At 34.4% G+C, this 15,131-nt stretch overlaps 2 protein-coding genes across 2 annotated transcripts; both read left to right on the forward strand.

Annotated features, from left to right (window-relative positions):
- The first annotated feature begins 1,974 nt into the window (after nt 1–1,974).
- On the forward strand, nt 1,975–6,614 carry LOC132110183 (uncharacterized). Its single transcript, XM_059516781.1, has 8 exons — nt 1,975–2,291; nt 2,663–2,722; nt 3,390–3,476; nt 3,564–3,605; nt 4,251–4,277; nt 4,438–4,677; nt 5,936–6,037; nt 6,195–6,614. Exons 2-8 carry the CDS (start codon nt 2,680–2,682, stop codon nt 6,278–6,280), a joined length of 627 nt encoding a protein of 208 aa, XP_059372764.1. The 5' UTR covers nt 1,975–2,291; nt 2,663–2,679; the 3' UTR covers nt 6,281–6,614.
- Nucleotides 6,615–9,327: 2,713 nt separating this feature from the next.
- On the forward strand, nt 9,328–13,758 carry arl3l2 (ADP ribosylation factor like GTPase 3, like 2). Its single transcript, XM_059516782.1, is given in 9 exon segments — nt 9,328–9,359; nt 10,605–10,674; nt 10,676–10,731; nt 12,724–12,774; nt 12,776–12,829; nt 12,831–12,840; nt 12,921–12,971; nt 13,347–13,526; nt 13,711–13,758. Coding segments are annotated over 9 exon segments (552 nt in total).
- The last annotated feature ends 1,373 nt before the right edge of the window (nt 13,759–15,131 follow it).

Raw genomic sequence — 15,131 nt, forward strand, 5'->3', positions numbered from 1 at the left:
TATTTTGCGCTTAACATATATTAAGGGTATATTGTGGTGATTAAAATGTGTTGTTTGGCATGCTCGCTCGATTTACATGATGCACACAGCAGTATGCATAGAGATTACAGTTTTTTTCAGTCACTTTGGTGCATTTCTCAAATCAGAAATGAAATTCTCAAAACTACTTGTACAACCTCCACATCATCTAGTCATTTAAACACATCATAAAACCAGTTTCTCATTCTTTTGAACAAGTTGCGATTGCTTTTGTACATTCATGCAATTGATTACCCACATTTATCTGCGGTTACCTACATTATAATTTGTTAATGTCATGTCGTTTAAAATGTGTTATATAGTTTTCTGTGCAGTAGTCTTACCCCTCAAAACATCTAGTCTCTAGTTCATCGTATAAGTCATTAAATGCAAAATGGTTAATCTAGTTGTCATAAACTGCCAAGCACACTTTTTATTTTTATATTTACACATCATTATTATACTTTTTGTCAGTTTGGAATGAATTGTGCAAGTGAATCTTGACTAATGAAGAGAATGTAGATGATAAACCAATGATAAACCACTTCTCTGAAATAGCTCAAAGGTTCATCTCATGAACCTTTCTCAGTCTTAGTTGCTTTGGTACATTTCTCGAATCATTCTTGAGATTTGCAAAACAGTAAGTGCATTTCTCAAAACGACTCGTACAAAGAGCAAAACACAATGGATTCCCTGCAAAAGCCAGTCACTTGCTCAAAATCCTTAGTTCATCTCTCAAAAATAAATATCTTTGTCAATGAACATGTCAGTGCCATCAGAATGACAAGTCCTAGTGTCATAGTTTATGGATAAGAAATTGATTACTCATGTTTTCAATATAACAGTGTACTCTGAAGGGATGTTCTGATGTAAACTATGGCAACATTTTGGATGACAGTAACTGTTTTGAACAGTATGCCATATGCTTATGTATGCCATATATCCATTTCAAAAGTACAAATTTACACATTACTGTATGTGGGATATTGATTGAAAGAGACTGGATAGAATTCCCTGTTACACTTTTACTAGTGGTCTGACCCAAAAAATAAAAAAAAACCTTTACAATGCCATTGTGATATAGAAAAGGAAAAATAAATATGGGCACAAAGATGAAAATAAGTCAATTTTCTGAATTTGTAACTCTTGTGTTGTCCTCTGTCTATACAGTAAGCTTTCCAACTGAAGATTCATGAGATGAACCTTTGAGCTATTTCAGAGAAATGGTTTATCAATGGTTTATCATCTACATTCTCTTCATTAGTAAAGATTCACTTGCACAATTCATGCCAAATTTACAAAAAGTCTAATAATGATGTGTAAAAATACAAATAAAAAATGTGCTTGTCAGTTTATGACAACAAGATCAACCATTTTGCATTTAATGACTTATACGATGAACTAAAGACTAGATGTTTTGAGGGGTAAGACTATTGCACAGAAAACTGTATAATACATTTTGAGTAACATGACATTAGCAACTGATAAATGTAGGAAACTGCAGATAAATGTGCATAATCAATTGCATGAATGTACAAAAGCAATCGCAACTTGTTCAAAAGAATGAGAAACTGGTTTTGTGATGTGTATAAATGACTAGATGATGGGGGTTGTACAAGTAGTTTTGAGAATTTCATTTCATTTCTGCACCAAAGTGACTGAGAAAAACTGCAGCATGGCAGTGTTTAATATCTTAAGTGTGGTTTGATGGTTTACTTATGCCATCTGATGATACTCGTTGAATCAGGTTTGTTATTTCTTTACACAGTTGTAAAAGTAAAAAAAAAAAAAAAAAAAAAAAGTTTAAGCATACAAAAAATGTTTTATGTATTATTTCCAGAAAATATGTTGACACTGAATACAAATGCCTAGCATAACTTTTTTTAATTAGAATATAATACTTCCTAGATTAGTACACAACATACATTTCATCCATGTAGTAAATAAACATAGAAATTATATTATAGCTTTAATTTTATTACAAACGGTATTGAAACAAACTAAATTTACATGTCAAATGAAACACAGATATCTATACAATTCATGTCATGTATTCAACAGTTCTCCACGTTTCCTCTGTGCATCACTGTAAGCAAAGCAGTCAGCTGTGTATAGAAATATATTCCTGTGCCCGCAGGTTCAAGATTTGCATGATTATCAGTGTATACATCTGTGTGTGAATATGTGTCTATGAACAGAGCTCTCTTGTCAGAGACACTCACTCCTGACGCCTTACACTATCACATCTGAAACATACAGCCTTAAAAAAGCAGGTAAAAGGCTTTCTAAATATATTTGATGTGCCTATTAATCATCTTTCAATTCATAGAAATTATTCTTCGTTTTAAATTCAATTTAAAGAAAAGTAAATAAAGATTATTTGAGTATGTTTTACAGGAAAATACTATATTCTAATATAATAAATACTACTATTAAAAAAATAATAAATAAAATCGCTTTTGATTAAGAGTATTTCTATTTCTTTGTAACTAATTGTGAAATTAGTAGCAATTCCTGAGTGAAAATTGTTAAAGGAAAATATGTTATAATTAAAGTGAGGGAAAACTAATAGCAAATGTCAAGTAAAATAAAACTCCTCTGTGTCTTGATTTTGTGTTTTTGAATCATCTTCCGCTGACGTCAGGACGCGCGATCACGAGAATGTTTAGCAGAGCGCTGTTTATCATCGTCTGTCTTCGTCTCTGTGAGTTTATCTGAATTTATTTATTTATTGACCGTTTTCATTTTATTTTAGTGAAAGTTTTAGTAATTTTGTTGTGTTTTGTAAAAAAAAAAATAGAAGTGCCTTGGCAACTAGCTGTACTAAAACAAGCTTCAGTTTTGTATAATATTTTATTTCAGTTAATGTTTGTTTTATTTCAAGCATGAATTTGAATTTAATGGTTTTAATTTCGGTTATGGTTAAGAATAATGACAATTGCGAGGGGTTAACATTTAGCTTACAAAAGGATGTCAGTTTAAAGTTATTTTTTTTATATTTTTAACCATGTTTGAACCATGAACATTATTAAATAAATATGAAACAAACTGATTAATTGTAATACACATTCAGAGAAATCACTCACTTGTTTCATAATGTCACTATACCTAGAGAATGATATCACAACTGAAAGTGGCTTGGGATAAGCAGGATATTGTCAGTAAGAAACTGTTATTTTTTAGTTTAGAATAAAATACAAGCAGGGAAAGATAATCAAGAAACATCTGGAAATAAATGATCAGTTCCTCAGGTCCAAAATGGAAGTTCAACCCTATGTTTACATGCAATAAAAGAAAACATGATTTCCATTTTTACACTTTGTGAGGTTAATATTTCATCTAATATATTGTATTGTCTTTTACTCTCTCAGTAGGTGCAGGCATTGGACAAGATGAAACATGTAAACTAGTTGAATGTTTTAACTGTTCTCAACCTCTAGAAAGAAATATAGCACAAGGTAGAATCTAGGCAGAGAATAATGTATTTTACATTTGACTTTTTACATCCGAAATAACCTGATTATATGTTTTTGTTCTATCTCAAGTATGTCCACTGTGCCAGCCCACGTCAAAAAACTGCACCGACGGTCAGTTACATTTTGGTTTTTGATTCTGTATTTAAACTGTATTAAAATGCTCATTTCATATTTTTTGTACAAACATTATTGGAAAAATTCACTAGTTTAGGAAAGAGAAAAGTTGTGTAATCAACAGCAAATAATATGAAATACAAAAATAAATTATGACTTTTTAATCACACTTCTGAGATGTAAACACAGAAAAAAAGAATAGCAACATATAAACTTAGAATTGCAAGATATAAATTATATAACGTTTTGTTGCAATTCTGAGTTTATATCACACAAATCTGGCGTTTTTCCTTTAAAGAGAGAGAGAGAGAGAGAGAGGTATTTTAAATCTCACATCTCTGTTTTTTTTCCCCCACCAAGGAATAAGAAATAAGTTTATATCCTGCTATTTTATTTTTTTTCTCAGAATTGTGAAAACTCAGAATTTCAGAGGGGGGGGGGGGGGGGGGGGGAGTCTGAATTGTGAGATAAAGAGTTGTAATCACTTTATTTGTATTTATTTTTTTATCCTTTTTTTATCCTTTATCATGCTTCCATACTAATCAGAAATGTCTGATAGTATAAAAAATACAAAATCTATAATGACAAAAATAATTGTTTTTGAGAATGCATTAAATCTGTTTTCATTCTCTTTTTCCCCAGATGTTCTGTCAAATTGCACGATAAAAGGTACAAGTACTGTGCGTTATTGCCTGAAACACTGATCAAATCAATGCTACTGGAGATACTGTAGTGCACAAAAAGAAAATGACTTCATGTGTTAGATATAATTCGTAAACACATGAAATGTATAGTATGGTGACCTTTGACCTTTTGCTCTCCTTCCCAGATTTTAATGTGAACGTAAACACCTCTTCCACCAAAGTTCCAGAGGGTGAGACCGTGACTGTTAACTGCACTCATGATGTTCCCAAAGGCTCCATCAGCTGGCTAAACAACAATGAATTACAGAAAGACGAAAATAAAGAAATATTCCAAATCAAGTACATTCCAAAAACCTCAGTGATCAGCTGCCAGGTTAAAAGTATTTGTGGGAACTACAACTCTACTATAACAATTGAAGTACAAGGTGACTGTACTGCTCATTATTCCTGACTGATTCTTTCTGTGAAAGAATTCGAATATCGTGGAAAAGGTTCTTTATTTTTTGTAATTTAATTCAAAAAAGCAAACTTTCTTATATTCTAGATTCATTGCGAACTTAAATATTTCAAGAGTTTTTTTGTTTTAATTCTGATGGTTATGGCTTACAGCTTAGGAAAATAAAAAATTCAGTATTTCATAAAATTAGATTATTTTCTCAAAGATCAATCAAAAAAAGATTTACAAAACAGAAATGTTCAAGATCACCAAAGCAGGTTTTATAATGAACCCCAATACTTTGTTGGGGTTGCTTTTGCATAAATTACTGCTTCATTGCGGCATGGCATGGAGGCGATCAGCCTGGGGCACTGCTGAGTCGTTATTGAAGCCCAGGTTGCTTTGAAAGCAGCCTTCAGCTCCTCTGTATTGTTTGTCAGATGTTACTTATCTTCTTCTTCTTCACAATACCCCATAGATTCTCTGTGAGGTTCAGGCCAGGTGAGTTGGCTGGCCAATCAAGCACAGTAATATCATGGTCAGCAGAGCACTTGGAAGTGGTTTTGTCACTGTGGGCAGGTGCTAAAGTCCTGCTGGAAAATGAAATCAGCATCTCCATTAAGCTTGTCAGCAGATGGAGCATAAAGTGCTCCACAATCTCCTGGAAGATGGCTGCATTGACTTTGGACTTGTGACTTAGGAATGTGAAAGCTATAGCTCTTTTCCTGAAGACGTCTGAGTGTGGTGACTCTTGATGCACAGACTCCGGCTTCAGTCCACTCCTTGTGAAGCTCTCCAACGTTCTTGAATCTGCTCTTCATGACAATCTTCCCTGTGAAATCAGTAGTCTTTCCCATAATTGCCGTTGCATGTTCTAAGCTAGCCCAAGAAGTACCCAGTACAAGCTCAAAATGTAATATTCAAATTCTTTTGACATACTGAATTTGTAATTTTCCTAAGCTGTAAGTCATAACCATCAAAATAAAAAAATAAAAAACTCTTGAAATATTTCAGTTTGTGTGCCATGCATCTAGAATATAAGAAAGTTTGCTTTTTAAATTAAATGTAAAAAATAAAGACCTTTTCCCTAAATATAATTTTTTTTAGATGCACCTGTGCATCATTTTATCATTTTTTTATGTTTTGCTTTTTATATAAAACATATTTAGGTTCAATCCATGAAAATATAATGCATGGATGGATAGATAGTATTTCTCATGTCCCTCTTGTTTCTTTTTTGCTGTCAGCTAGTAATATTTTGGTGGTTTTACTGATTTGTGTCGGGGCAGCAGCTGCTCTCCTCATGCTGTTTGCAATAGTCATGAAGATCGCACTCAAGAGAGGACAAGGTACATTTATAACCTTCTGCAATTAAACAGACATGCATGTTGTCCTGTATTTCATAGCATCTCTCTCTCTCTCTCTCTCTCTCTCTCTCTCTCTCTCTCTCTCTCTCTCTCTCTCTCTCTCTCTCTCTCTCTCTCTCTCTCTCTCTCTCTCTCTCAGCTCAGAGTCAGGCCAGAAAGAGACAAAGACAGCAGAACCTGGAGAACATCCACAGCTCTGTGAACACGGTCACCAGCTACTACTGAGAGAGAGCGCTTCTGCAGCTGAAGCTCCTGATTCAGAGACCTTTCAGTTCTACACTTCACAAATATTTAGACCTAAATTTAGGATTTGTGTTTTTGAATTGCATATAAAATTTCCATCCATTTGGAATACATAATTTTAACATAAACGAATAATTGAGCTTTTAACATGAAACTCTATGAACTTTATATGCAATTCAATTCAATTTTGTTAAATTATTATCATTAAATGATTTGGTGTGAAGTTGAATCACTAGATACATGGCATGTTTTTTGACTTGTTAGGTCATCCTAAAAACACATGCAGAAATCAACAATGTGAAATACAGTGGTTATAATCAGTGGTTGTAATCAGTGAAAAAAGCCAACAAATTAAGATTCGTTTTTTGCACCGTTTTATGAGCGAACACTTTACAATAAGGTTCCAATTGTTAATATCAGTTAACTACATTAGTTAACATAAATGAACAAGGAAAAATACTTCTAAATAATGTATTAGTCTTACATTTACTAATACATTATTAACATTAACAAAAGTTATCTATTCATGTTATTAAATGGACCAGAGCTACCTGAACAATGAATGGTTAACAAAGATTAATAAATACTTTAATAATGTATTGCTCATTCTTAGTTAATGTTAGTTAATGTACTAATATTGTTACCAAATTCAAACCTTATTGTAAAATGTTACCTTGTTTTTTTGCTCTACAACTCATAAAATTAGTTTCTCTTCCATCTTATTATTATTATTATTTTTATTGCACATTCTACATTGTAAATATCTTGTATTTTTACCATTCCAAAGAGGTGAGTCAATTCATGCACTTATGCACTATTCTATGCAGTTTTGTTGTATAAAACACACTGAAAATTCCAAAAAGGTGCACTTCAAATGCACTTTAATTACCGGTACATTTAAAGTAAGGAGTAAGACAAAATATGCAAATAGATTGGCAAAGTGAAATATATATATAGTATAGTTCATCATTTGGGACACAACTCCTGTTACTGTGTTCGACTATACTGTCAAGTTTTTATTCCATTAAAATCTAACATGTACACAAACATGTTTGCAGTGTGACATCTTTTTCAGCAGTTTTTTTTTTGTTTGTTTTTGCCATATTTTCAGAACGAGAGGAGCAATTCTTTTCTGTTGAACAGGAGAGAAATCACATGGGATTTCTTTAAGATCTTAATTGTTTCTTCTAGAAAGCAATGAGATTAAATAGAGAGCAAATTGAGAATCTTGTTTACAGTATTGCTTTTGCTGGCTTTTCTCCTGAGAGAAAGACTCCAATAATCTCACATCTCGGCAATATTGCAAACTGTTCTCAGATTTGCCAAGATACTAAAATCTGCATTAAAAAGTAAAAAAAAAAAAAATTCAAAATCAACATTTTTCATCAAACTTTCATCAAATCTTAAAGGGGATCATATGATGCTGCTGAAATGTGTTTATGCAGTTTAAGGTAAAAAAAAAACACATTATTTCCTACATACTGTACACTCTTGTTGCTCCTCTATGCCTCGCCTTCTGAAATGCGTCGATTTTCACAAAGCTCATCGGTCTAAAAAGCGAGGTGTGCTGTGATTGGCCAGCTATCCAGTGCATTGTGATTGGCTGAACACCTCAAACCTGTGATGGAAATGTTACGCCCTTAACAGATTGTGATGTCCTTTCTTTTTATTAAACATAAAACCCATTATAAACATTATATAATCATGATTTCTAGTCATGTTTTCTTTTGGAAGGTCAAACAAAAGTAGTTTCACTTTTTCAACGAAACAGCACCATACACTTGAGTGGGTGGATTCTACGAAGGAAGGAGCTTGCGGCAACCACATGTGACGACCCCGAACTGGACTCCACTTCCTCTACAGTGAAAGCCGATCCGGCAAAGTGAAAGCCGATCCAGCTCCTGGTATGACGAAGCGGATATCATCCTCTTTTGGAAGGCCAAACAAAGTAGTTTCACTTTCACAATGAAACACACAGTGTCTATACGAAATGGCAGCAACGGCAACAACAATACTACAATGAGAATAAAAGGTACACCTTCTTTCTTTGAGTGAACATCTGGGCAGTGTTATGCAAATCTGCCCACATAGTGACGTAGATATGTGGGGGTGTGTGATATGTGTGTGAACTAGACGTTTTAGGGGGGTGTGGATGAGTCTTAACTTTTATACATAACAATAATCCACATTACTCCAGTCCATCAATTAACATCCTGTGAAGCAAAAAGCTGTGTTTGTAAGAAACAAATCCAGCATTAGGACCTTTTAACTCTAAACTGTCACTTCTGAGTCCATATCCAAATTAATGCTTCCTCCATCGCATTATTTGTTTAGAATTTTTTTTAGGATGTTTTCACCTGTAAATGGTGCTTGATCTGTGCATATTTCTCTCCTGATTCAGACGAAAATTATTTTTTGGATAGGGGACTATAGCTGGAAGCAACAGTTTGAAGTTAAAAATGTCATAATGATGGATTTGTTTCTTACAAACACGCAACTTTTCACATCACAAGATGTTAATTGATGGACTGGAGTGGTATGGATTATTTGTGGATTATTGTGGTGTTTTTATCAGCTGTTAGGACTCTCATTCTGATGGCACCCATTCACCGCAGAGGAGGTGAGCAAGTGATGTAATGCTAAATTTCTAATTTCTCATTAAATAATGTCTCAAAACTCATCTACTTAAACCCTGAAGTGACAGTACTAGTTAGCAGGGTTAGTAAATCGCTGTGATTCCCCTCAGCACCTACAGCTAGAGATAATTCTGGTAAAGTCTCAGTGGGGGTGGCGAGGAGAGAGACACTAATTCAGTCTTTCCTAATCCTCTATTCTGTAAATCTTCTACGCTCATTGACAGAGTCCAATACAACACAAGTTAACAATTTTAGCTCTTTATCACACTCACAAACCCCTGAATATGGGAGAGTAATTGTCAGCACAGTGGTAATCCTGATTTAAATACACATCCATAACCCTGCGGAGACAACGGGAGAATGTAAGACAACCAGGACGGGACAGAAGTCAAGATGGGTGAAGCTCCAAAGGTGCGTTTGTCACTTTCTCTGTGTTGGTATCACTGCCCAGTTCATTTGTGATCAGAAAACCCAGAATAAACTATTCAATAATTGTCTTTGCTAGATACAATCATTTACACATTCATTTAATGGGCATGTAATTTTGAATTGGATTTAGCATCTGCCAAATACGTACACATAGTATGTTCAGTAATCTGTATAAATGATGTACGCTTTAGGTGTGAATTAGTCTGGGATGATTAGTATCGTCTTACAGAAAGAAAGGGGCCCAAGCAATCAGAGATAGGTCACGTGACCCAGATAAATCTTATTACTATAAGCCTTAACTACATGAATGGGGCCTGGCAGACTGATCTGTGCATTACCCTGAGAAACTGCTTCTGATAACCATGCAATAGTCAACAGTTTGTGCTAGAGGAAATCTGCCAAGAGAAAGCACCATAAGCTTAATCTGTTCACCTCTGAATAATGTGCTTGAGAAAATGCTCCTGCATGCTAGTTTCCTTAGTATTGTGTCATTTTTATTAGGCAATCTTGCATTTGATTAAAAATTTTGATCAAGAATCACTATTATTACTTATTTGGGGACTAGGGATTTAAATCAACCAGTTTAATTTTAGTATAATTAAGACACTTTTTAATTTGTATTAATATATAGTTTAATTCATATCTTTTTAATTCTATTTTTTTGTTCAGGTTTTAGTTAATTTGTTGTTATTTTTTTTGACTACATAGCATTTATCAATTTTATTTTTAGCATCTTAATAAACTTAACAAAAATGATGAATGAAAAACGACTAGCTGAAATAAAACAGTTTTTTTAACAAGTTAAATATTTTTTATGTTATTTCAGTAAAGTAATAACCCTAAAATATACTTCTAAATAAATAATTAATCAAACCACTCTGTTATAAGTAATTGATTTACATTTTTGGCTGGGAAATGCTGATACACTGATCCAGCTAACAATTTTTGGTTCCGCAAATGTTAGTTAGTGGCTATAAATAATAAAATCAATCAAAAAGCATTCCTAATAAGTAGCAACATAAGTTCCATTAATAAACCATGGTGCATGGTGCAATGAAAAGATAACTGATCAGTTTAAACCTTGAATCCAATTTAATTTGCTTTGAATAAACGTGAATGTAAGAATGTTTCTGAAACATTAGAAACGGTTAATGGTAAAAACCACATTTAATCAGGTTAAAAACATTTCCTGTTGCAAAAAGTAAACGTTTGAACAATGTAAACTCTGCATTTCCCATGTAAATGCAGAAGCTAATGGGATCCACAGAGCTGGAGCTCAAGATAGTTCTGTTGGGTCTGGAAAACGCTGGTTAAAACCACACTGCTCAAGTGTCTCGCCTCGGAGGACGTGAACACCATCACACCAACACAAATGAGTCTAAACAAAACCAGCCCTGATGAAATCCAGTTTGCAGCTTATCCTTACCAAGAGTCACTTAGACAAGAAGAAACCATCTGACTGGCATGAAGTTTTGAAACTACAGTATCCTAACTGAAATCCTCATAATTTAGCACTTCTTTAAAAATAAAGGGTCCAAAAGGGGACATCCACAGCAACACCATAACATTTTTGGTTCTAAAAATGAACCTTCAAGTTCTTAAAATAACTTCTTTTTTTTCTTAATGAGATCATTAGTGTTTTCATATAGTAATATTTGGTTAAACTTTATTTTAAAGTGTCCTTGTTACACATGCTTACTATTATAATAACAATAAATTATGCATAATAACATCCAAGCCGAACCCTAATTCTAACCCTAATCATATAGTAAGTACATGTAGTTAATTAATATTGCTTAGTACTTATACAATTACACTGTAAGGACACCTTAAAATAAAGTGTAAACCAATTTTTTATTTAGATATTAGTATGTGATTAATGTACTGTACAAACCCGATTCCAAATAAGTTGGGACATTGTAATTGTGAATAAAAACAGAAAGCAATGATGTGGAAGTTTCAAATTTCAATATTTTATTCAGAATACAACATAGGTGACATATCAGATGTTTAAACTGAGAAAACGTATCTTTTTAAGGGAAAAATAAGTTAATTTGGACAAGGCCATGTTTACCACTGTGTGGCATCCCCTCTTCTTTTTATAACAGTCTGCAAACGTCTGGGGACTAAGGAGACAAGTTGATCAAGATTAGGAATAGGAATGTTGTCCCATTCTTGTCTAATACAGGCTTCTAGTTGTTCAACTGTCTTCGGTCTTCTTTGTTGCATCTTCCTCTTTATGATGCACCAAATGTTTTCTATGGGTGAAAGATCTGGACTGCAGGCTAGCGATTTCAGTACCCGGATCCTTCTTCTACGCAGCCATGATGTTGTAATTGATGCAGTATGTGGTCTGGCATTGTCATGTTGGAAAATGCAAGGTCTTCCCTGAAAGAGTCGACGTCTGGATGGGGGCATATGTTGTTCTAGAACTTGGATATACCTTTCAGCATTGATGGTGCCTTTCCAGATGTGTAAGCTGCCCATGACACACACATTCATGCAACCCCATACCATCAGAGATGCAGGCTTCTGAACTGAGCACTGATAACAACTTGGGTTGTCCTTGTCCTCTTTAGTCCGGATGACATGGCATCCAAGTTTTAGCCGGCAACGGTGAATGGCACGGTGGATTGTGTTCACCGAAAATGTTTTCTGGAAGTATACCTGAGCCCATGTTGTGATTTCCATTACAGTAGCATTCCTTTATGTGATGCAGTGCCATCTAAGGGCCCAAAGATCACGGGCATCCAGTATGGTTTTCTGGCCTTGACTTTACACACAGAGATTGTTCCAAATTTTTTGAACCTTTAGATGATATTATGCACTGTAGATGATGATGATAACTTCAAACTATTTGCAATTTTTCCTCTGAGAAACTCCACTGTTTTTTGCTGCAGAATTGGGGGAATTGGTGATCCTCTGCCCATCTTGACTTCTGAGAAAAACTGCCACTCTGAGCGGCTCTTTTTATACCCAATTATGTTGCCAATTGACCTAATAAGTTGCAAATTGGTCCTCCAGCTGTTCCTTATATGTACATTTAACTTTTCCGGCGTCTTATTGCTACCTGTCCCAACTTTTTTTGAATGTGTAGCTCTCATAAAATCCAAAATGAGCCAATATTTGGCATGACATTTCAAAATGTCTCACTTTCAACATTTGATATGTTATCTGTTTTCTATTGTGAATAAAATATGACGTTTATGAGATTTGTAAATTATTCTATTGCTTTTTTACTCACAATTTGTTCAGTGTCCCAACTTTTTTGAAATCGGGTTTGTATTTGTGTCACAAAATCACATATTGTTTGATTTGCAAATTATACCAGTTATTTTGGGTGATGTTGACCAGAAAGATCCAGGGTTTTAACATCAAAAGCGTGGCCTCTCATGGAATGAAACTGAACTTAGGACATCGGCGGACAGAGAAAGATCTGTCCTTTTTGGAAAAAATACCTAGAAAACAGATTTATTGGTGAGAGGTAACTGCATACACAATATGTCAACTGTCACTATTTGCTAATAAACAAGAGATGCTTGTTGGTTCATCTGCAGGTTTATGTCATAGACAGCGCTGACAAGAAGCGGTTTGAGGAAACAGGTTTGGTAAGGCCAGAAATCATATGCAAATACAATTCCTAGAATCTTCCCACAGAACAAAGGTTGTTTGTTTGTTACTTGTGTGTTATCAGTGAACTGTTCAATTACACAATAAAACATGGTTCAACATAGCCTACAGCAGGGTCCAAAAGTCTGACACCTTATTAAAAAATTTGCAGTTTCTGTCTGTCTATCTATTTATGATGTAATCAGTGTTTCAGTCGTGAAATGTTTTAAACAGCTTGGAAACAACACATAATGTTACATTTACCTCAGGAAAGTTAATATATTCAAATTCGAAGACAGAATGGCAGCATTTGACTACAGATGTTGAATATTGTGACCTAAATTTGAATGCCGGTGTTACATGCATGTCTGAAGGAGCTGTCAGAGCTGATAGACGAGGAAAATCTCACAGGCGTACCCATCCTCATCTTTGCGAATAAACAGGATCTGGGTACGGCGTCTCTGGCCAGCGAGATCGCCGAGGGTTTGAACCTGCACACATACAGAGTCTGGCAGATCCAAGCCTGTTCGGCGGTCACAGGAGAGGGTGTGCAGGTGAGGCACTAGCATTACAGTTAATGGCTAAATGAATGTTTGTTCCTACTGACACACTACAGCTAAAGATAGAAATAACACTCATAACTGGTGAGAATACTAGTGTTCTAATAATTTTGACCACCAATTACATTATAGCAGTCTGAGGGGTAAAAACTGCATCTAAATCTTCCTGTATTTACAGGATGGTATAAATTGGATCTGTAACAACCTCATCAACAGGAAGAAATGAAGCTTTCTGCCAAATAACACCCTGCGAACTGCACGAGCATATAAAAACACCCATGCGATAACCACGATTTCCATGTAATCAGTACAATAAACTCAAAGGGCTCTTAAGGTGTTTGCATATTCCTTTAAATATACTGTGTGTATGTTTGCTTGTAAATGAGTAATTGGTATTATTTTGAAACATTTGCCTTTAGTGTCTCAGTTTTTCATGTCGCTCATTTTAAATTTCACGATTAGCATATACTGAGTGTCTGAACTAGAGACTGACTTTATAAAAGTGGTGCATTCTATAGACAGACATCTCTCTCAAACAATAACTGCAGACTATTGTGTTTTTTTTAAATGAATCATGGTATTGCACTGTACTCTCAAACTGGCTGTTGACAGTTAGTGGATCATCAGAGAAGATCTCGCCTCGGTGTCTGTTCTTTTTTTCCTTAGAATAGCAAATTAATAAAAATTAATGAATCCATTTAATAATGTACATATCAAAGTAACTTATTACGCCATCCATTTATTTTGCCTTCAAATGGAAAAACAAATCAACTGTTAATTTATTACATATTCATCCGTCTTGTAGTCCATGTACATGCTGACCATTTAATTTCCCATTTGGAAAGGACTAACAAGAAAGGTCCATTATGGAAAAAATATTGTTACAAATTAAAGTTAAAGGGGGAAAATGAAAGGAAATGCAATTTTTTTCTCTCTCACCCACATGATGTTGCACACCTGTATGACTATTCTTTTCAGTGTAAGACAAAGAAATGTGTTCAAGAAGATCAACCAAATGTGTATTATTTGGCTCAGTGTGTTTCAGGTTTCTTTCTTTCTCACCATCCAGGAGATGGCAGCAGATAAATATGGACTGACACAGAAATCAGCAGACAAACTGCAACAATTATCTACTTTGCATGAAAATAAAGCTCTCCAGCTGTTGACAGACACTGATTAATGTATTCAACCCATCAGCCAGAACAGATTTCAAATTACACCAAAACACAGATGATGAAAATACAAAACAAAATATGAAATCAGTAATCAGTGCAGAAAATATATAAAATAAAAATATCTATCTATCTATCTATCTATCTATCTATCTATCTATCTATCTATCTATCTATCTATCCAATTAATTTCCTTCTGTGACAGAAATGATTCAAACATTTGATCAGAAATTTGATGAGAACCCATAAACATACACTTCTGCATCTCATCTCATCTCAACATAATTGGACGGACACGCTTCATGAGCTGTAATGACAATAACAGACTCATTATTATGTTATTGTGGAATCTATCAACTCATCTGTGTTGAGTTGGCATGTCAAGCTCTTTTCAAGGTCTCATCCACTCAGCGAGCGTTGCTATGGC

The sequence above is a fragment of the Carassius carassius genome, chromosome 29, assembly GCF_963082965.1.
Source record: "Carassius carassius chromosome 29, fCarCar2.1, whole genome shotgun sequence".
NCBI lineage: Eukaryota > Metazoa > Chordata > Actinopteri > Cypriniformes > Cyprinidae > Carassius > Carassius carassius.